The sequence below is a fragment of the Lissotriton helveticus genome, chromosome 6 (assembly GCF_964261635.1).
Source record: "Lissotriton helveticus chromosome 6, aLisHel1.1, whole genome shotgun sequence".
NCBI lineage: Eukaryota > Metazoa > Chordata > Amphibia > Caudata > Salamandridae > Lissotriton > Lissotriton helveticus.
Genome location: NC_136067.1, coordinates 1,453,333,927 through 1,453,358,110, shown reverse-complemented (window position 1 = coordinate 1,453,358,110; position 24,184 = coordinate 1,453,333,927). Strand labels below are relative to the sequence as shown.

Sequence of the window (24,184 nt, the reverse complement as noted above, 5' to 3'; positions counted from 1 at the left end):
AGCTGGAAGCACGCAGAGATCAACGCCCTACTGAAGAAACCCACAGCGGACCCTAAAGACCTCAAAACCTTCCGCCCCATCTCTCTTCTTCCCTTCCCGGCGAAAGTGATCAAGAAGATCGTCAATAAACAGCTGACAGCATTCCTCAAGGCCAATGGATCCCTCGACCCATCCCAGTCCGGATTTCGAGCCAACCATAGCACCAAAACCGCCCTCATCGCAGCCACCAACATCAGGACCCTACTCGACAATGGGGAAACCACCGCCCTCATTATCCTAGACCTCTCAGCCGCCTTTGATACAGTCTGCCACCGCACCCTAATAACCCGCCTCCACAACGCCGGGATCCAAGGTAAAGCCCTGGACTGGATCACCTCGTTCCTCTACGACAGAACCCAGAGAGTCCGCCTCCCTCCCTTCCGCTCCGCGGCCACTGAGATCATCTGCGGCGTACACCAAGGCTCGTCGCTCAGCCCAACCCTCTTCAATATCTACATGAGCCCCCTCGCCACCATCGCACGCAAACACAACCTCAACATCATCTCATACGCCGACGACACCCAGCTGATACTCTCCCTCACCAAAGACCCAGCCACCGCCAAGCTCAACCTCCAGAAAGGAATAAAAAAAAGTCACTGAATGGATGAAACTCAGCCGTTTGAAACTGAAATCAGAAAAGACGGAGGTCCTCATCCTCGGACCATCCCCATCCGCCTGGGATGACTCCTGGTAGCCCACAGAACTGGGCACCGCACCGACACCCACTGACCACGCACGCAACCTGGAATTCATCCTGGACTCCTCTCTCACGATGACCAAGAAGGTCAACGCCATCTCATCTTCATGTTTCAACACCCTGCGCATGCTTCGTAAGATCTTCCGGTGAATCCCTACCGGAACTAGAAAGACGGTCACCCAGGCCCTCGTCACCATCCGACTAGACTACAAGAACCACAGTCAAACTTCAGAAAAGACTCCAACGCATACAGAACGCATCCGCACGACTGATCCTCGACATACCCCGCCAAAGCTACATATCAGCCAACCTGAGAGACCTGCACTGGCTCCCCGTCAACAAAAGGATCACGTTCAGGCTCCTCACATACACACACAAAGCGCTCCACGACATTGGTCCCTAATACCTCAACAACCGCCTCACGTTCTACACTCCAACACGCAAACTCTGCTCTGCCAGCCTCCCCCTCGCCACCGTCCCACGGATCCGCAGAACCACCGCCGGAGGAAGATCATTCTCCTACCTGGCGGCCAAGACGTGAAACTCCCTCCCCGCCCACCTACGACTGACCAAGGACCACCTCACATTCAGGAAACACCTGAAGACCTGGCTCTTTAAGCAGTAGCGCCACTCCCACCCCTCACCCCTCCCCAGCGCCTTGAGACCCTCACGGGTGAGTAGCGCGCTCTACAAGTGTATTGATTGATTGATTGAGCTGGGTGGCACTGTGCAAATCTACGTGGACTCCATACCAACCCTGGAATTGATGTAGCGGAGCCTCAAGTAAGTGCCACCCCAGTAGGCTGATGTCCGTTTTTTGCTTATCTCTTTCAGTGCCCTCAGACACAGAGAATAATTGTTAGTACTGGTGATTCGTAAATTGGTACTTCCATAGTTGTTAAAAATTGGACAATCTACAGATTCTGCAGTTAGGTAGACTAAAGAGAGTGGATACTTCTTACCAGATACCTCACCGTATAAGAAATTCTAAAGCAATACTTGCACAGGTGGAAGGTCTGCAGAGTGGACTCAAATGAAAAAGTCTTGCAGGTCCAAGGATGTGAAATGTCCTTTCCACTGGACATGGCTGCTAAAGCTGTAGTGCATCATGAACCTTTGCACTGATGCCCACGTCACAGCTTGACAGATGTCAAGGACAGGCACTCCATAACCCAAAGCAGTGGTAGCTGCTTTAGCCTTGGAAGAATGGGATTTCAGACCTTCTGGTGGCTGCTTCTCGGTTAGCGCATAGAAGATCTTAATGCAGGGGGCTATTCACCTTGACAGGGTCTTTTGCACAGCCTTCACTCTGGAGAACATGAACCAAAAGCTGATTGTCCACGCAGTCTTCCTTGGTATAATCAGTATAAAAGCTTAATACCCTTTTGGGGGTCAATCCAAGGAGCCTCTCCTCTTTTGAAGGATGAGGAGGGGCAAAGACATTGGCAAGGTGACAGGCAAGGTGACAGATCACTAAAGATGGAAAGGGGTCACATCTATAGGGAAGAAGGCTTTCTGAGTTCTCAACACCAGGTTGTCTGGAAAAATGGTTGTGTGGGGCGAATGCAGAGACAGTGCCTGAAGCTCACAAACACGATGAGCTGAAATGATCACAAGAGGAAGACAGTCTTTAAAGTCAAGAAATGCAATAAGCACCCATGCTTCGCCTCGAAGGGTGCGCACATGAGGAACCTTAGGGACAACTTAAGGTCCCACAATGACATCACAAACTGTTTAGGAGGAAATGTGTGTCAACCCTTTAATAAACTTCATCACAACAGGTGATTAACACAAAGACCATCGGTCCAACAAAAATAAAAAGGAAGAAATGGCCGACAAATAACCCTTAATAGTGCTCATAGCAAGGCCTTAAATGGTTAAAGACAGTACAAATAGAAAACATCTGACAGTTTGGATGGTAAAGGGGCAGTATTGTGTTTACAACACCAAGCCACAAATTTGTCCTGATGCCCATCAAAATAAGACTTTGTGGAAGGGCGCCTGGCAGTCACGATGACATCCACCACTTTCAGGGGCACATCAAACATAGTAAACTATCACTCTCAGTCCCCATACATGTAGGAGTGGATTACATAGATTTGAGTGGGGGGGCTCTGCATTATTGCTCAGACTGGTGGCCCTCCTGAATTGAAAATCTGAATAGATGACAGGTGCTCGTGCCAAGAATCTCCGGATACTACACTCACTTGGCCCAATCCATAGCCACTAGTGTTCTAGCAGAAACTCAAAAGTGCAAACATTTTGTCACTGTGCGTTGTCGATGGTGGCAAAAGTATTGAGCCAGGGTTATCTGAGATTTCCTGCACCACCACCAGGATGTAGACACCATTTGTGGTTTGTCAGATGCCATTTGCTGAGCCTGTCTGCTTGGACAGTCATGGACCTGTTGGTCTGCGAATGGGAAGATGCCCTTGCGCTCCAATAAACTTCAGAGGGGCAAAGCCTCCTAGCACAAGGCCCAGTACCCTACTCTGCCCTGCTTTTTGCAATACCACATGGCGGTGGTGTTGTTCATGGGACCCCGCACCAATAGGAAGGCCTTCAACGCCAAGGAAATAGCTCGTAACCCCAGAAAGTAGATATGGAGTCAGGCTTCCATCGGAGACCACAGTCAGTTCTTAACATGAGTTTCCACGCCAGAAGCGCAGAGCCATGAAAGACACTGACCAGAGGTGTGCCAAAACTAGAGTCCTTTAGAGTAGTCCCTATCCCTAGTAATCAGGTCGCAGAGTGGGGAGGATGAATTGGGCGATAAGGAATCTACAACTAATATATGTCTCTACCAGATACATTGCTACTGAAGGTAAGTAAGTAACTTGTTCATCTGATAGAGACTATATTAGTTGTAGATTCCTTACCTTAGAATAGATAACCCAGCAATACCAACTCCGGAGGAGGGTCTGCAAACCATGATTACACCAGGAAGTGCTGGAGGAACGAATAGCCAAAGTACACGTCCCTCCAGACTTGGCTGTCCAGGCAGTAGTGTCTGGTAAATGTATGCAGGGATGCCCAAGTCGCTGCCTGACAGATATCAAGGACTGAGACTCTGCCTGCTAAGGCAGTTGTTGCTGCTGTTGCTCTAGTGGAGTGTAGCATATTTTAATGCAGAGTACAACCCATCGAGAGATTGTCCATTTTAGCACAGCCTGACATTCTTTGGCGCCCATACAGCCAATGAAGAGTTGACCGTCCCCTCCGGAAGTCTTTGGTACGATCAAAATGAAAAGACAACACATGTTTTGAGTCCAGATGTTGAGTCTCTCCTCTTCCTTGGAGGGAAGCAGGTGTGGGTAAGAAGTGGACAGAGGGATGAATTGTCCCACATGAATGAGGGTGACCACTTTAGGGAGAAACAAAGCCTTAATTTGAAGTATCACTTTATCCGGGTGGCAAGAACGATAAGGAGGCTTGGAAGACCGAGCCTGAAGCTCATCAACTCAGCGAGAAGAGGTGATGGCAATAGGGAAAGCAGTTTTGAGAGTGAGAAGTCTGAGAGGGCATTTATGAAGAGGCTGGAAGGGAGCACAAATAAGAAAGGTCAAAAACAGATTTAAATCCCACTGGGGCATTTTGTAAAGGAGATGGAGGAAACAAGTGTGACAGGCCCTTAAAGAACCTACTTACAATAGGAAACTTGAACAAGTAAGGTAGATCTGGAAGTCTCAGAAAAGCTGAGATAGCTGCAAGATTATCTTTAAGGGTGCCCAAAGCATAGCCCTGCTAGCCTAAAGAAAGTTTGTACAAGAGAACCTCTGAAAGAGAGGTGGAAAGGAGATCAACAGCCTTTGCTGTGCACCTTGCCACAAACTTGTTCCAAATACAGGTGTATACCGATTTAGTAGAGGGACGACTTGCTGCCAAGATGACATCACAGACTTCGGGTGTAAGGTTGAAAGCTGTCAACTGCCGCCGCTTAATCTCCATGCAAGGGGGTGGAGGCTGCACAGGTTCGGATGAAGAACGTCCCCTGTTGCTGAGACAGACGATCCTTCCGAAGGGGCAGTATGATCGGAGGATCGATGACCATGCTCAGAAAGTCAGAATACCAGCCCAATTCAGAGCCATAAAAATGACTTGAGCTTGGTCATGCTTGATCTTCTTGAGCACACAGAAGTAGTATGGGCGGAAAGGCGTAGAAGAATATGAGGCGCCACTTGCGATGAAATGAGTCGCAGAGTCAGTGCCGCCTTAGAAACTCCAACGCGTGATACTGCTGACATTGCGCGTTCTCTTCGGACTCGAACAGATCTAGCGAAGACTCTCCTCACCGCTGAAAGAGACCTTACGCCACCTCTGGATACAGACACAATTTGTGATCGACCAGGCACTGATGGATGAGTTTGTCCGCTCCGGCATTCAGAGAACCCTTAGGGTGTTAAACCACCAGGGTTATGCCCTGATGTTCCAGCCATGTCTAGATGCGGAGAGCCTCTTGACAAGGGGTCCATGACCCCACCATGCCCTGTTTGTTGCTGTACCACATGGCGGTGGCGTTGTACATGAACACCTGGACCACTTTCCCTTTGAGGAAGGGAAGTAATGCCTTCAGTGCCAGTCTGATCGCCCAGAGCTCCAGAAGGTAGATATGGAGACCGGACTCCGCCGGAGACCAGAGGCCTCTGATCTCCACCTCTCCCAGGCGGCTGCCTCATCCCAGGAGAGATGCATCTGTCACCACCATTAGATCTGGTTGGGGAAAGGAGAGGGATCTGCCTCTGACCCAATCTTCGTTCGTTAGCCACCACTGCAGTTGTTGTGCAGTTCCCTCTGAGATCTGGACGCAGTCGTAAAGATTCCCCATATGTTGTGCTCACTGGAACTTCAGGTCCCACTGCAGAGCCCTCATATGCCACATTGCATGATCCACCACAAGGATGCAGTAGGCCATGAGGTCAAGCAGCCTCAGAGTCATTCCTACCGAAACCCAAGATGAAGGCTGAAACATCGGTATCATATGCAGACTATCCCAGACTCGCTGCTCAGGGGGATATGCCCGAAACTGCATTGTGTCCGAAACCGCCCCGATGAAAGGGAGTGTCTGAGAGGAAGTCAGGTGTGTCGTACGTCAGCACATTGATCATGAACCCCAGCAAGTGCAGGTTTGCCATAGTCTGGAGGTGGGAGACAGCCTGGGGCGCACTCAAAAACCAATCGTCAAGCTAGGGGAAAACTGGGACCTTGATCTGTGCAGATGAGCTGCGACCACCACCATCACCTTTGTGCCCGACTGGTAAAGCGAAAGGGGAGCAGGGTAAGCTGAAAGTGCTTGTGACCCACCGTGAACCGTAGGTCTGGGTGCTACCGACGAGGCAACCGTTCTGCCCAGTGAGTCAGTGGTGTCCATACCACAACGTATGGTGAATTTAGCTGTGTATCTCCCATCCACAACTGCCTGCAAGTGAACGACCTGGGCCTCCTCCAGGCACTGAGGCAACACATGCACAACTGTATCCCAGATGGCATGAGAGTTTCGGCCCAAGAAGAATGCAGTATTCACCGACTGCAATGCCAAGCTGGATGAAGAAAACAACCTCTTCCCATGGTGGTCCAGCTTCTTGGATTCCCTATCTGGGGTACAGAAGGGAATGCGCCCTTTGGAGATGAAGCTTGGAAAACCAAACTCTCAGGGGAGGGATTTTGCGTGAGGAATGCAGGGTCGCTCAGTTTGGTGGCTGCGGGCTATTGTCCTATCCTGTGCTGGGCTGGGCTTGGACTAAGTGCCCAGAAGGACATGGAAGAGGGCTTCATTCAAGGGCAAAAGGGGTTCAGAAATGGTAGCCGCAGGCTGAAGCACCTCTGTCAGGAGGTTAGTCCTGACTGCCACTGAAGAGAGCTCGAGGCCAAGGAGCTTGGCTGCCCTTCTCACCACCACGGCATAGGAAGCTTCCTCCTCCGTAGCCACGGTAGGAGGAGAAAGCAAGCCAGTGTCAGGGGAGGTGTCCAAACCACTGGCCTCACCCAGGTCCATCCCGCAGTCCATAGTTTCTTAAAGCTTGTGAGGTAAAGTGGGTCCAGCTGCCCCTCCCAGTCCTCTTCCCTACCTCCTAGCAAAACATCCACACCAGGGAAGAACAAAGGGACAAAAGTCCTTTCTGGGATCGGAATCGACATTGAGCGCCATCGGTTTGGGAATGAGGAGGGGGTCGATCCCGACCGGGGTTCTGGGCAATGTTGGGAGAGTCCTCGCCGGGACCGACGTGGGGGAAGGTCAAGTAAGATCAATCAGTGTTTTAATCTCAACAGCGGGCAATGGTAAGTCCAAGACCTCGGCTGCTCGTCAGACCACTACTACAAATGATGCAATCTGTCAGTGGTTCAAGTGGTGAATTCAACCCAGTATCAGGGGACGTACAAAACCAACTGGCCTCTTGTAAGCAAATGTAAAATTTTTCATCATATTGAGGGAGAAATCATCCCCATCAGCACCATCATCTTCTCTGGGTGGTGGCAAGCTTTGGTCAGAATCAGAGCCAAAAAGATATTGGAGCCTTTGATGGCATGTCTGCCCTAGTAAAAACACTGAATCAATGTCAGCTGTACGGAGACCGGTTAACTTTAGTAAATTCGTAGTGCAACACTAGTTAGGATTGGGTTCAAGTAGAATTGGGGTCAAACAACGGAATCAGCACTGGATCATCCTCTGGCACTGGTGAAACTGGTACTGGAATCGACGAGGAAGGATGCAGCATAGGTCTTGGAGACCGGTGGGAGCCTGTATCAGATTTGCTACAGAGCCCATAGCAGGTCAAAGAGGGTCAGATGGTTCTAAAGATGGATCTGCTGGTGGTAAACTGACTTGGGGCACCAGCGGGTCCTTGGGGCTCTAAGGCACACCAGAGGGAAGAACCTTAAATACCTGCAGAATGGCCTCCTTAAGGCTGTAAATTGGCTGTGGCGTTGCCAATGAAGACTTTTAAAGTGCACAGGGATCAACTATGGAATCAGCTCTGCAACCAGAGATCTGTAGGGAGACCAACTAACAAAGCGATGCCCTCGTGCCTTCTTTTTGGATAGAGAACAGAGAGATGGGATTGAATTCACTTCCCTTTCTTGTGCATCAGGTTGGACGTTAATATTAACTTACTAGAGGAATTGGATCACAAAATTGAATTCTCACATGAGCAGTCTTGGGAGAGAGTCTGCACCCTCGACTTGGAGCAGGAACGCGACTAACATGAGGCCCACAACTTCATTTGTTAAGCAACGTAGAGCTTTGCTTCTCAGTCCTGGATCTCTTTCAGGTGTGAGAGTAAACTTGTGACAGGGCTTCAAGTTGGGTCCCGTACTTAAGCACCAGAGACACACCTTGAGTGAATCTGTGGCCAACATCTGTTTTTTTACAGTCGCTGCATGTTTTGAAATATGTAGTCTTCGGAGAGGGCATCATTCCCTAACACACTGGAATTTGTTCAACTTTCAGGAGTTGTTGGAAGGCCAGCGAAATTGGAAGCGAAGCTCCAAACCTAAGTCGGAAGGTGTAGAAAGAAAGGAACTGACACCAAACCCACTAACATGCTGCTGTGCTAAGTCACTTCTGCGGCGGTATGGAGTCAACATAGAGCAGCATGGTGCTACCTGGCGACGCGTGCGATAATCGCTTGAGAAGAGTTTTCTGGATCCACTCTGGCAACAGGGCAGTATTGTAAGGTGAAGAATCCGCAATTAGAAGTGTTGATCATACAAGGAATGCTGGTGTGCCATATAGTCTTAGGCTGATTTGAAGATGTGGACCATCAGTCCCTTGCAGACCTTCAGACAGTTCACGTCCAATCTCAGATGCTGGAGAGTGATCCAAAGGGAAGGTCCTTGTACAAAATAGGAGCTACCTACAAATGTTTTGAGTGGTATGTATTGAGTAGCCAACATCTGGTTGGCTTTGAATGCTGAAAAACTTTAGACAGGTACATTAGATAATAGTCACAAAGTGTTTCTAAATTTACGACTACTGTCTACTTGAAGTAGACATTGCTGTGGCAATAGGTGTGAGAAAGTAAACCAAACATCCATTTTATGTGAGCCAGGGGAGGGCAGGAACAAAATAAGGAATATCCTTTTTGACATGCAAATATTTTCCATCTGAAGATAAAAAGATAAATAGTAAATATGCATTCAATGTAAACCTGCAGTTGCTCGGTGGACAATCATGAGTTTTAGTGTTATGACTTGATGTCATCTTTGCATTTATCTGCTTGTGTTCCCCCAAATGCATTTCATGTATTTGAATGTTCATTTGTCTGAATACAAATTCAAAAACACATGCTGCATTTATTATTGATTACAAATGTATAAAGTATTACATTTTCTTTTTGATAGTGCATTTACTATTCTTATATATATGTGTTTATATGATTTACAGTGTGTGATAGAATTACATGAAGGTGCAGTAACATGAATAATATGCTAATTCTTGCATTGTACATCAATTACTATGAGGCCTGCCCCTTTCAAAATAATCAGAAAAGTATATTTAAGCCTTGTACAGACGCGGATTAGGCAAAGAGTAATCTTCCTGGGAGATTTGGTATCAGTGGGCTGAGCTGCAACCATCCTCCGAGAAGGTCATCAGTTCTCCTTAGTCAGCCTGGCCTTTTCAGCCAGGCTGTTATTGCCATAAAGGCAAAAAGTTACCTTCAAGGAAGAACACACACCTTTTTGTTCTGCTAGAGGCCAATTGAAAACCCCCCAGATGGGCACGTTTAGCTAGGGGTTGGTTAACAAACACTGGTTTCTTCATTCAATGCAACTTCTAAAACAACATCACAATGTTGTAATTTTAAATATTTTGCTTAATGAACAAGTTACTTACCTTAGGTAACAATGTATCTGTAAGAGACATATGTAGTTATAGATTCCTTACATTAGAATTACCCCCCAGGTGTCAGACTGGATGCGGAGACATTTTTTCGTAGCAGTACCCCTGCGCGTTGGACGACTCCGCGTCCGTCATCGTGATTCCCGGGATGGCGTTTTGGTGTCTACTTAGACGCCGCCCCTCCATGCTGACATCAGTTCTGACACGACGTTCCACGCCAGAGGCGCAGAGCCATGCAAGAACCTTGCAGGACTCGGCGTTCCGGTAGAGACCATAGTGCACCAGGAGATTTATCTCGAAATTTATAGTTCAGAAAAAACTTTGATGTTGGAACAAACCGACCAGAAAAATTGGAAGAAGTGCATTGTATATGAAAATGAATGTTTAAATAGACTTGAGAAAGCCCTGGCGCCAATCGCCACAAGGGGCGAAACACGTGTCGGCTGTCCATGTTCAAAAATGCACTAATAAAGATTCCTGTTCAAATTTGGAACAATCTTGTCTCTTGAATGGAACACTTTGAAAACAGGATTTAGCCTTAAAAATAATACGGTCATAGAAATGGAATACACACTCTTCCCCTTTCAAAACTGTACAATTTTAGAAAGCTCAAGAGGTCCAGAGCTTTGAGTGTGCTTCCTTTGCTTGTACAAAATCCTGTGAAAACTGATATAGCCCTGGAATCTTTGGGCCTTCACCCTTTCTTGTCAGCAGAGCCATGCAAGACACTGACCACTGGTGCACATAACTAGGGCCCTAGAAGGGAGTCCCTATCCCTAAAAGTCAGTTCGCAGAACGGGGAGGATGGGTGGGGCGGTAAAGAATCTATAACTACATATGTCTCTTACAGATACAACAAAGGTAAGTAACTTGTTTACCTGAAAGAGACTGTAGTTATAGATTCCTTACCTTAGAATAGATACCCCAGCAATACCAACCCCGGAGGTGGGTCTGCGAACTAAGTTCACACCAGAAAGTCCTGAAGAACAGAACAGCCAAAAAAGCTGTCTCTCCGGACTTGGCTGTCCAGGCAGTAATGTCTAGTGAACGTGTGCAGGGATGCCCACGTGGCTGCCTGGCAGATGTCAACCAGCGGAACTCCACGTCCAAACCAGTAGTGACTGCCGTCGCCCTGGTGGAGTGGACAACCCATCAAGAGGTGGTAGGTTTGTGCACGGCCCGACCTTTCTTGGCGCGCACATAACCCACAAAGAGTTGAGTGTCCACCAGAAATTCTTTAGTGCGGTCAAGGTAAAAGGACAGCCCGTGTTTTGGGTCAAGACGGGTGCAGAGCCGGGGAGAAGGTGGGCAATGTGATGGTCTGGATCTATGTGGGAAGAGGAAACCACTTTGGACAGAAAAGAGGGCCTAGTGCGAAGGACCACTTTGTCCGGATGAACAGAAAGAAAGGGAGGCTTGGAAGACCGAGCCTGAAGCTCATTCACATTGCGAGCAGAGGAGATGGCACGCAGGAAAGCATTCTTTAAAGAAAGAAGACAAAGGGGACAATTATGTAGTGGCTCAAAGGGAGCACACACAAGATAAGTACAAGATTCAAGTCCCACTGGGGCATTACGAAAGGAAAGAGAGGAGTAATGCCTTTTAGAAATCGGTTTACAATAGGGGACTTGAAAAGAGAAGGCTGATCAGGAAGGCGAAGAAAGGCGAAATGGACGAAAGATAGCCTTTAAGAGTGCCCAGAGAGGAGCCCTGCTGGGCCAAGGAAAGAATGAAGAGGAGGATCTCTGAAAGGAGGGCAGAAAGGGTATCCACAGCCTTCGCTGTACACCATGTCACAAATGTGTTCCATTCGGGAGGATGGTCGAAAGCTGTCAACTGTCGCCGCTCAATCTCCACGAAAGGAGGTGGAGGCTGGACAGGTTCAGGTGAACTGTCCCTCTGCTGCTGCGAAAAAAGATCCTCCTGAAGAGGCAGTCTGTTTGGAGGATTGATGGCCATGCTCAAGAGCTCATGGCACCAGACTCTTTCGGGCACATGCATCAACGATAATTGCATTCGCAAACGGTGCGAATCGCAATTTTCGGCCGTTTGCGAATGCAATTATCAAAATTGGAATGCATCATGTATTTCGCAATTTTAGGAATCGCAATCATGTTGCGATTTCTAAAATTGCGATTGCATTTCAGAAATCGCAATTTCAGATTTCTGAAATGCAATGCATGATCATTTTTAAATTGCGAATTAGCAATTTGGAAGTGGTAAATTAGCATGAGGTTGAACCTCGTGCTAATTTACCGAAAACCTTCAAACATGCACAAAAATGCATTTTTGAAAGTTGCATTTTACACACACACGTCCTTGGGACATGTGTGTGTGTAAATTGCACTTAAGTTTAATTTCAGGGGTGCAGGGAGGGGTTCTTTGGACCCCCCCCTGCACCCTTGGAATTGCATTTTCAATTTGCGATTCGCAAATTGAAAATTGCAAATTGTAAATGCCTTCTCATTAATTCCTATGGGCCTCTTGGCCCATAGGAATCAACGGCAAGGGTTTTCCGTAATTGCGATTCGCAAATTGTGAATCGCAATTAGGGAAAAATAGGAAATCGCAAAAAAAATTGTGATTTATTCATGCATTGCCGTTTGCGAATTCTTAATTGCGATTCCTTAATTTTCGCAATTAAGGATTCGCAAACGGCAACATTGATGCAGGTGGCCGTTTGTGCCCAGTCCGGAACCACAAGAATTACTTGGGCCCAGTCGCGCTTGATCTTCTTTAGCACTCTGGGTAGAAGTGGCACAGGTGAAAGGCGTACAGGAGGCCGCAATTCCACTTGCGACGAAAGGGTCTCCCCACTGCTGAAAAAGACCTTGCACCACCTCCGAGTGAAGAAGCCATTTGTGATCCATCATGCACCGGTGGCTGAGTTAGTCCGCCCTGGTGTTCAGGGAACCCGCCAGGTGTTGAAACACCAGGATATGCCCTGATGTTCCAGCAAAGGCGAAGAGCCCCGTTTGTTGCAGTACCACATGGCGATGGTGTAGTCCGTGAACACCTACACTACTCTTCCTTTAACAGAAGGAATGAATGCCTTCAGTACGGGAAGGATCGCTCGGAGCTCCAAAAAGTTGATGTGGAGCTCAGACTCCGCCAGAGACCGGAGACCCCTGATCTCCGCCTCTCACATGTGGCCGCCCCATTCCAGGAGTGACTCATCTATCACCAATGTGAACTCTAGTTGGAGAAGGGAGAGGGATCTGATGTCGACCCAATCCTGGTTTGTTAGCCACCACTGCAACTGACTCGCAGTCCCCTCTGAGATCTGGACCACATTGGAAAGATTGCCCTGATGCTGCACCCACTGGAACTTCAGGTCCCTCTGCAGAGCCTGCCTATGCCATCTGGCATGAGCTACCAGCAAAATGCAGGAGGCCATGGGGCCCAGCAGCCTCAGTCTCATTCTCACAGAAATCCAGGATAGAGACTGAAATATCGGTATCATAGCCCGAATATCCCGTACTCGCTGCTCGGGAGGATAGGCCCGAAACTGCGCTGTATCCAGAACTGCCCCAATGAAAAGAGCTTCTGAGAGGGAATCAGGTGAGACTTTGGCACGTTGATAGTGAACCCCAGTGAATGCAGGAGGTCCGCCATAGTTTGGAGGTGGGAGACGACATCCTAGGGCGAGCCCGCCTTCAACAGCCAGTCGTCGAGATAGGGAAAGACTGGAAACTCTGATCTGCGCAGATGAGCTGCGACCATCACCTTTGTGAACAACCAGGGGGGCGCTGGTAAGGCCAAAGGGGAGCACGGTAAACTGAAAGTGCTCATGGCCTACTGTGAATCATAGGTAACGCCGGTGGGAAGGCAAGACAAGGATGTGAAAATAAGCGTCCTGCAAGTTCAACGCTACCATTCAGTGTCCAGGATCGAGGGCAGACAGGACCTGAGCCAAGGTTAACATTTTGGGCTTCTCCTTCCAGAGGAAGCGGTTGACGTCCCTGAGGTCTAAGATAGGACGCAGGCCTTTGTACTTCTTGGGCACCAGGAAGTAGTGAGAGTAGCAACCATGACCTACTTCTGGCACAGGAGACCCCGCACCTAGACAACATACTGTGGAACGACTCTGGTCGAAGCTGCCGGTGGACAGTTGGGTGGAAGAGCTAAATATAACTTGCCCTTATCCTGTAGATGACCCCAACATCGCTGATCAGCATTTGGGCGAATGGCTTACTAACTCTCTGGACTTACTGATTTCTAATAAAAGGAGGCTTATCAGGGAGAGAAGAATCGGTTCTGCCCCCTGGTACACCCCGGAACTTAGGGGTTGCAGAACCTCTTGCAAAAGGCTTGAACGTGCCTGGAGGAGAGAGCAGACGGAAGAAAGCCGGGCCAACTATAAAAGAGAGATGAGGAAATATAAAAGTGCACTGAAGGATGCAAAAAAGAACTTCTTTAGTGATAGGATTGAGAGGGCAAGTAATTCTCCAAGAGAATCGTTCAAAATTTTTAAAGAACTTTTGAAAGCCCCGGTCCCACCAGTTGTGCATGATAATCCTAAAGACAAATGTGAGGAACTGGCTAGTTTCTTTCACTCAAAAATAGAGAAAATACTATCCTCCCTGCCCGCTACTCCTCAAATCTCTGAGCCGGCTGTTAGTCCAATAAGTTGTCCGACTGAGCTAGCCTCCTTTGGCCCCTTCTCGGAAGAGGAGGTTACAAAGGTCCTGTTGGAGATGAAGAGTGGATCTCCGAGTGATCCAGTGCCTATGAAATATCTTAAGCTGGTGGCTAATACTTTGTCAACCCCGCTGACCGACCTTATCAATCTTTCTCTCTCTCATGGCATAGTGCCACGGAGATGGAAAAGGGCAGTGGTAAAAGCCTTATTGAAAAAACCAGGTTTGGATCCCTCCAACTTGTCCAACTTCAGGCCAATTTCGCTTCTGCCTGGGTTCTCAAAAATTGCCGAGAAGCTGGTTAACCGTCAGCTCTCTTACCATCTAGAGTCCAACCGCCTGTTGGGAGACTCCCAGACTGGTTTCCGCCCTGGCCAGGGAACGGACACAGCCCTGCTGGCGGTAGTGGAGGAAGCAAGGAGCACTCTTGATACAGGAGGATCAGTGGCAGTGATCCTCCTGGACTTGAGTGCTGCCTTCGATACCGTGAGTCATCAGGTGCTCCTCCAACGCCTGTCAGAGGTAGGTGTCTCAGGGACGGCCCTGAAATGGCTGGGATCTTTTCTTTCCAACCGTTTCTACCAAGTCTGGGAAGGAGTAGAGCAGTCTTCCCTATTCCCTCTTCAATGTGGAGTCCCGCAGGGCTCATCGCTGAGCCCTACTTTATTTAATACATATATGACTCCACTTGAAAGAGTGGTAGCCCCTTCGGGGGTGAAGATCATCAGCTATGCTGATGATACTCAGCTGGTGGTGGGCCTCACTCAGTTGGCGGAACAACCCAAGGTGTTACACGACTGCCTGGCAAATGTTTACCGTTGGATGTCCAACTCTGCTTTAAAGCTTAATGGAGGAAAAACCGAGCTGATGCTCCTGGGTAACTCCAGTCCCTCCATTATTGCTAGCTGTTGGCCCGGGTCTCTTGGTGATCCACCATCTCCCAAGAAGGAGATCAAGTCCTTGGGAGTATGGTTGGAGGGAGATCTGTCCTTCAGGGCCCACGCCAGGAAGACCGCGGGGGTCTGCTTCGGCCTGCTGAAGTCAGCCCGAAAGGTGTTACCACTGCTTCCGGATCCAGCTAAGAAGCTTTTGATACGTGGTTTAATCCTATCGAGGCTTGACTATGGGAATGCCCTGTTTCTCGGCGCTCCCGAAGCGACCTTTAAAACCCTCCAACAGGTGCAAAATGCAGCTGCCAGAGTCTTGATAGAGATTCCCAGAAGGCAGTCTGCCGCCCCGGCCCTCAAAGCGCTTCACTGGCTCCCCGTGAAGGAGCGGGTGAAATTTAAGGCGCTGTGTACGGCCCATAAAATTCTGCATGGCAAAGGCCCCCCCATCCTTGCTAATATGGCCCGTCCTTATAAGCCCCCACGCCTTTTGCGCTCGGACCAAAAACATCTTCTGCAGTCAGCGAGAGTTAGGAGAGCTCGTACTGGGGGCAGGCGCTTCTCGGTGCAGGTGGCGACTCTGTGGAACTCTCTGCCCCTCAAGATTTGCTCAGAGCCCAAGATCCTACTATTCAGGAAACTTCTTAAAACCTACTTGTTTCCACAGTAGTGATTAATCGAGTCTCTTCTTTTTTGGTCTGTCGCGCCGGGATGCCCCTGGGTAAGCTGAGCGCGTTACAAGTTTCATATAATAATAATAATAATAGCTCCCTTGGCCAATAGAGCCGTAACTTCCTGACGGAGAAGGGCCAAGTGTTCCTCCAACATGCAATAGAGTGTTGGTAGCATGGAGGGAGGGGCAGTCTCGAAGGGGCGGGAGTAGCCCCTTCCGACTATGAGCAAAACCCACCTGTTAGACCTGATGTAATGCCAGTGGGGGAGGTGATGGTGGATGCTGCCGCCCACTGGCAACGGGTGGCCCTGAAAAGTCGGACTAGGAAGATTTGGAGGCTGCTGCAGGATAGGATGGGGGGGGGGGGGGGGGGGGGGGGATTGATGAACTGGCCCGCCCGCTGGGTCCGTCATCCCCGGCCACGCATAGGCTGGGTTGCTTGGCTCTGGGCAGAACGTGGTGGGGCACCCCTTCCGTAGGCAAGCAAGGGGCGAAAGACAGACTGCATGGGGCAAAAAGTTGCTGGGAGGCCCAAAGATCTGCCCGTAGCTCTAGAGTCCCTGAAGCGCTCGAGCGCGTTGTGCGCCTTGTCTTCAAACAAGCGACAGCCATCAAAGGGCATGTCCAAAAGTGTAGATTAGACATCCTCAGAGAAGCCAGGCATACCGCTGCAGGGCTACTGACATGGAAACCTTCCTATCCAGTGAGTCGGCAGTATCCAGCCCACACCGGATGGTGAACTTAGCTGCGTCTCGACCCTCAGCACCAGCGTGGGAGACCACTGCCCGGGCCTCCTCCGGAAACTGTGGGAGCACTTGCGCGACCGTATCCCACACAGTGTGTGCATAACGGCCCAAGTGACATGCGGTGTTCACCGACCACAGTCCTAAGCTGGCGGAAGAAAACATCTTCTTCCCAAGATGGTCAAGCTTCTTGGATTCCCTATCTGGGTCTGGGGGGGCAGTAGGGAATGTGCCTTTTGAGGATGAGGCTTGGACCACCAAGCTCCCAAGGGTAGGGTGTTGGGAGAGGAAAAGTGGGTCACTCGGAGCCGGGCTGTGGCAATCAGGCAATCATCCTGTCCACAGGTGCCCCTGTGCTGGGCTTGGACAAAGTGCCCAGAAGGATGTCAGCAAGAGACTCATTAATAGGCAGCAGGGGCTCCGAAGAGGCTGCTGCCAGCTGAAGCACCTCAGTCAGGAGGTTAGTCCTGACAACCACCATAGGAAGCTCGAGGCCCAAGGCCTCAGCCGCCCAACGCAACACCACAGCGTAGGAAGCACCCTCCTCTGTAGCCACGGTAGGGATAGAAAGCATACCAAGGAATGGGGAGGTATCCAGAACACTGACATCACCCAACTCGTCTCGCCAGTCCAGCTCCTCAAGTTGGTCTGCTGGAGGGTCAACTGACCCCTCCCATTCCTCCTCACCCTCCTCTGGCTGCCACTGAGGGTGATAGGGAACGCTAGGGGTGAAAGTAGAAAAGTACCCTCCTGCGCTGGGTCCAAGTCGGGGTGAGGGTGAGGTCGACACCATTTGGGGGCACAACCATTGTCGGGGTGTCATCAATGGAATCCGCACCAAGGAAGGTACCGTGAGGGCGACCGGCGCCAATCCGGACCCAGGCATGGATCCATGTGGGCCCTTCGGGACTGAGGCCGGAGCCACCGGCATCGAAGGCCCAGGACCCCAGCCGGATCCGCGGGGCCCGAAGGCGCAACAGCGGAGTCGGGCTGACCAAAATGCTATAGAGAGCTTCATAAAAGGCATGAAGTCTGGCAGAGGATGCTTCGACTCCGGGAAAGGGAGGGAAGCATGGAGCCGTCCCAGTGGGCTCAGAACATACGATGACGCTCAGGCTTCCTCGTTCGTCGGCCGACGGATAGGGAGAAGGCGAAGAGTGACTATGCTTCTTCGCCATCTTCTTGTGCTTCGACTTATCGGAGGAGTGCGAAGACTTTGAGGAGGAATGGTGATGACTCCGCGACCAGTCTCCCGACCTTCCTCTCGACGGGGACCTCAAATGGCGTGGAGCAGACTGCCAGACCTCCAAAAGCTTTCGGCACCGCTTCCACAACGACTTCAGGTTTATGACCCTGCAGTCGTTGCATGGTTTCAGAATCATAGTCGCTCTCCAGGCACCAAAGGCGCACGAGGTTCGGCTCGGTGACCGACATCAACTTGTGACAGGATTCACAGGGCTTAAAGCCAGTCCGACGATGAATCATCCCTCGTGTACCAGGAGTCCAAGACTCGAAAAAGATATAGACAAAAGTCAAAAAAGGGTTAGTCAAAAAAGACTAAGGAGCACGGTCTCTCCGGGTCTGCGCTGGTTGGCGCGGAAAAAGAAACAACTGACGTCAGTGCACAGGGGCGTCATCTAAGTAGACACCGCAACGTCTCTCCCGGCGACCATGACGCCGATGACAGATGCGGAGTCGACTGACGCCACCTACCGTCGCCCAGGGCTACTGCTACAAAAAAACTTTCTCTGGATCCAGTCTGACGCCTGGGGTTAATTCTTAGGTAAGGAATCTATAACTACAGTCTCTTTCAGATAATTGTTTTCACTGCCACTATATTGTTTGTTTCTAGAGATACATCCATACACATTATCTGCTCTTGATTAGGCTGTTAATTTTAATAAAGTCGTAAAATGTATATGTGTGTGTGTGTGTGTGTGTGTGTGTGTGTGTGTGTGTGTGTGTATATATATATACACATATACGGCACAACCACTTGGACATTATCAAGCAATTCCCACACACCACCTACCTGGGAAAGAAATATATCCTGGGAGTTGCAGTCCACATAAAAGCCGTGAACTGTGATTGGTGAGCGAAGATCTGAGGGGCGGAGCGGGCGCTTACCAATTGTAGCGTGGCAGGACACATAGGGCCTCATTATGATTGCGGTGAATCCGCATACTCCGGGCCGGCGGAAGCCACCGCCGGCCCGCAGTATGCGGATTCACCGCTGCAGCCACATAGAACACCCACCGCCAGATTAGGATGGCGGTGGGATTGCGGTTGGACCAGCGGCGGACGGCAGGTCCGTCCGCCGCTGATCCGCGGGGTGGGGAGGGCTATTTGGTGACGGTGTCTGTAAGACACCGTCAGCCAAATTAGGATTTGCACGGAGACATGCTTTTCCGTGGCGGCTTTTCCGCCGTGGAAAAGCATGTGGACTTTGGCTTTTGGGGGCCCGTTGCGGGCCCCCAGGGTGTCGGGGGTGCACCTATGGTACCCCCCAACATTTACATGCGCAAAGCGGCAGGCACTGCGCGGTGCCTGCCGCTTTGTGCATGTAAATGTAATACATGCATTTTTAACATTGCGGTGGGTGCTGCTTGAAGCAGCACCCGCCGCAATGTTATTAATACAGGATGGGACCGCCAGAGTGGCGGTCACATCGTAATTTGCACGGAGGGACCGCCGCTGCCCCTGCGGACGGTCCCTCCACCTCTGGGGTGGCGGAGGGACGCAGGTCCATCCGCCATCCTAATCTGCCCCATAATACGGAGTTGAAAGCCTCCTGAACATTTAAGCGCTGACGAAGGCCATTTAGGCTGAAATGCATGCGCCGGTCATTAAATAAAGAGGCCACCATGGTTTCCCCTATGTGGCCTCTGCTCTTTTATTTGGAGGAGTTTCCTAGTGATATTGCATGCGTCAGCCAGAGACGCGTTACAGAGGCCCCCGCTTCACAAGATAGCCAGGACATCACTGGTTGTTGCTCCGGCAATTCTTTGTTGGGTTCCAATGTATTGGATTGGTCCGGGCCTGCCTTTCAGTTTGGGAGAAGATAGGGCAGTTGCAGTGAGGTTATCCACCTCAAGTCGGGCAGGAAGCATTGTCATTCCTGCCCTCGCCTAAAGCAATCCTGAACTTGGGGGCTGAAGCGGTCCTGGGGACACGAGGAGGCATTTGGAATTTAATTCAAAAGGAAATGGGCTACATTAACACCGTGCCCTACCCTGCATCCCGCACAACCACTTGGACATTATCAAGCAATCCCCACGCACCACCTACCTGGGAAAGAAATGTATCCTGGGAGTTGCAGTTCACATAAAAGCCGTGAACTGTGATTGGTGAGCGAAGATCTGAGGGGCGGAGCGGGCGACTACCAATTGTAGCGTGGCAGGACACATATAATGCAGAGTTGAAAGCCTCCTGAACATTTAGGAGCTGACGAAGTCCGTTTAGGCTGAAATGCATTTGACGCTCATTAAATAAAGATGCCTCCATGGTTTCCCCTATGTGGCCTCTGCTCTTTCATTTGGAGGAGTTTCCTGGTGTATATATATATATATATATATATATAGATATATATACACATATAAAGTGGATTCTTGTGGGTATCGGTCTATGGTGGAAGGAGTTTGAGAGCTCACAAAAAAAGAAAGGTTCCTGTAAGTCTCACTGGACTGATCATCACCCAGAATGCATCACCCAAAGTATTATCGAGGTGGTTCTTGGGCGTCCATCCACCTGGTTTCCTGAGCCAAGTTGGTAAGTTGTCTCTGAGCCTTGGATTTACCTGAGGACTTAGGGGTTTTAAAACAGGGTTGTAGTCTCCAGAAGATTGAAAAAACATATCGGAATGATAGAGTACAACAGACATAGTTCCCCCAAATAATTGGAAAGCTATCTAAATAGTACATGCACACCTATGTGGAATTTGTGAATCTTTCCCTTTAACTGATCAATACAAGCATTCAAACATACTTTCCATATGAAGCACACCCATTGAATAAAGTTGATGTCTCAGTTATTTTGAAGTAAATAAATAAACTTACAGAGATCTTCTCTGTCAAGCGACTGTGCACCTCCGCCAAACAAACCTTTAAAAAAACCTCTGTTGGGTGCCTCTGGTGTTTCTACTGGTGTGAAGAGTTCACCGAGCATCTCCTTCATGACAGAAAAATGACTGCATTAATATTTCAGGATTTTAGTACTGAATAATTAGTACAATATTCAAGATTAAAAAAAATCGAATATGGTAAAGCAATTTCACAAAACAGTCATTCATTGTTTTCAACATTTCATTAATATTTACTGAGCAAATCAAAGGCCAAGATAAATTGTGTTAATACAGGAAGAGTCTAATTCACAAGTCCAACCACAGCAACAGTAAATGGCTATGTGAACAGAACACCATAAGGTAACTACTAATTCTGAAGGTTAATAGACAACAGATGTGCTGTAGAATAAACTTCTGGATCTGAGCAGCAGCTCTAAAGCAAACAACAGTATATAGTTCACTTATTAAAACAACAAGAAACCGTTTCAAATTACATTACTGACAAATTAGCCTGTCTTTGTAAATTCAAGTTTGCAACCATTCTTCTTAAACACAGCACAGTTTAACAATCACAGGACAGTCACCGCACGTGTTTCAGAACATAACACTAACTATGGAAATGTGTTTTTAAGCAAAGCATACTGTTGTAATAAAAAAGCCCATTACCGAGGTGTATATTCTATAGATGGTTTATTAAGCTTAGTTACAAGGTAAGTTCCATGTAAGTAGGTAGATGATAAGAGATAGCCCCAACAGGAGCAGCCTCCCTGCTGCGCAGCCTGCACTCTCCAACTGATACTTAGCACATCACCAGGCACCCATACATTCTATGATATCTCCAAGCATTCAGCATTCCATTCATCACTAAGCACTCCAGCACTCATCCTGGCTGAGCAGTAGGGAAGATGTCGATAAGGATGCATGCATTAGCAGAATATTCCTAAAGCCAACGTTAACTCCTAAAGCATTCAACACTTTCGGAATCAATTAAAAACATTAAGATCTACCCATCCTCCTTTCTTAGGGAACATAAATATACAAGCATACCGAGACCACAGGTGACGAGACGTAACACACAACACACCCTGTACCTCTGACCAAGAATCTCAGGCAAACATATTTCACGCATTAATCAAATATGCACACCTGCAACACAAAAGTAGACCCACTCAGCACTGAAGTTCACACAAACCCACAACTCTGAACTAGTGTACTCACTACCCCACAACTCTGTACTAGGGTACTCATAACCCGACAACTGTGTGCAAGGGTTCTCACCACCCTACAACTCTGTACTAGGGTACTTACAACCCTACAACTCTGTACTAGGGTACTTACAACCCTACAGCAGTGTACTAGGGTACTTACAACCCTACAGCAGTGTATTAGGGTACTCACCACCCTACAACTCTGTACTAGGGTACTAACCATCCTATAACTCTGTACTAGGGTACTGACCACCCTACAACTGTGCACTAGGGTATTTACAACCCTACAACTCTGCACTAGGGTACTCCCAACCCCACAACTCTGTACTAGGGTACTCATCACCCTAAATATCTGTTCTACGGTATCCATCACCCTACATCTCTGTACTAGGGTATCCATCACCCTACAGCTTGGGTACTCACCACTCTACAACTCTGTACTAGGGTACTCACGCCTTACAACTCTTTATTAGGATACTCACCTCCCTACTACTCCCTACTAAGATAATCACAACCCTACAACTACAAACAAGAACGCAAAACCTCACCACATGCACACCATTACCGCATCCGCAATACCGCAAGCCAGTGTACGAGACTCTATAATCATTGAGAAAGAGTAAATCCAACTTGCATTTAGCATAAACTTAAGCAGAAAAATAGAATAGCATACACCCCCTCATACATCACCATGTAACAAACAATGAGAACGACAAAATAAATAAATAAAATAAACATAATAAAACATCATCAAAAAACTAGGGCAAGTGTAGGCAGTCATAAAAATATTTCAAATTCCCCTGGTGAGCGATCCCCCACCCGAGAAACAAAACCCCACTCCGCTTCCAATTTTAAGTATTGTGCAAGAGCGCCAGTGTTCCCATATCTTCTGTTTCCCTGTCAGGTCTGTACCTCACCGCGCATGTTCAAGTTTGCAAAGCCTTATCTCAAACAGCAGATAGAATAAAGGCCACCGCACAACAGAAATCCACTCCCCTTCATGCTTCTAGTGCACACATGCCGCACATCACTTCCTGTATCCTTAGAGCATGCAGTGCATGGACTGGTACGCTGTCTAATTGGGGGTCTAGCAGTCATCATGGTGACAACGCGGTTCCATCATTGTCTCGCAACTCCCAAGCGCGAAGGTCCACCGACAAGTGACGATTAATGCTGACTCATGCAGAGTGCAACACAGTGCTCGCAGCGAAGACTCGTGGTGGCAGCAGGAGAAGACACATCCATGACACAGCGATACAAAAGGGGATGATGGACGGAGCGTTTGAACAAATCAAACACTCACCCCCAGTCAACTGATCTGGGTTTAATCCATCACCATTCTTTAGTTCACTCAGCCACCCCAGTTCAGACATGGCTATATGCAAATCAGTCTGACCCTGTGCCATCCATGACACAGGTCAGGGCACATGGTCATTTTCAAACGCCGCCTAACATCCTGGTAAGTGGACACGAGCCATGCATAGATTACAGTCTCGCGGCCATTTGAATCTTGCAAAACCCAACAGTAAAAGGGCACGCACTCCGCACAACCACAGTAAGCCAAAGTCAGAGTTAGAATGCCCCCAAGGCATTGTAGAACTCACTGTTATTAATAATTTTACCTTCACCATTTGTACCGCAGGGATCAAGCAGCTGGTTCTTACAAAAAACGCTGTATGTTCACAACGCTGCCGGTTCCTTCACAAGAAATGCTGCTGATTGTCTCCAAATACACGCAGCTGTCTCAAACAATTTCAATGCTGCCCATTCCCCCAAAAATAAAGTCTGCTGATGTGCTTAAGCTGAGTTATCCAAATGAATAGCTTTAAATCAGAAAGCTCCATGTACATGTATAGTAACTCCCGGTGCTTGCACAACTCATCGAAGTCAAGTTCACTATGACTGGGCACACAAGGAAGTAGGCTAGCTGGGATCAGTTCATTAATGTCAAGGTCACACGCCACAGTCTGCAGGCTGTCCAGGTGATGAGGGACACTGGTGGGGCTGTCAAGGGAATTGCTCTTCCTTCTAGATTCAGCTTGCTTAATCCCAGTTTCTTCAGTAGATTCCTTAGTTCCAGTTTCTTCAATAAATTCCTTAGTGTCAGTTTCTTCAGCAGGTTCCTTACACTACATAGTCCACAATACATAGGTTCTTGTTCAAATCATCGCCAAAAAATGTCATAATAAAAAGACCATTAGCCGAGGTGTATATTCTATAGATGGTTTATTAAGATTAGTTATAAGGCAAGTTCCAGGTAAATATGTAGATAACAGATAGCCCCACCAAGAGCAGCGTCCCTGCTGCTCAGCCTGCACTCTCCAACTGATACTTAGCACATCACCAGGCACCCATACATTCTATGATACCTCCATACATTCAGCATTCCATTCACCACCAA

The 24,184-nt window shown here is 48.7% G+C and overlaps 1 protein-coding gene across 17 annotated transcripts in view; it reads right to left on the bottom strand.

Moving 5' to 3' along the window:
* Window positions 1-24,184, bottom strand: part of STXBP5 (syntaxin binding protein 5) — a 1,512,194-nt gene that overhangs the window by 64,077 nt on the left and 1,423,933 nt on the right. For all 17 annotated transcript variants that reach the window (XM_078649248.1, XM_078649254.1, XM_078649249.1 and 14 more), the window contains one exon: window positions 20,571-20,682. In XM_078649248.1, the coding sequence (XP_078505374.1) occupies window positions 20,571-20,682 (112 nt within the window). The remainder of the gene's footprint in view (window positions 1-20,570; window positions 20,683-24,184) is intronic.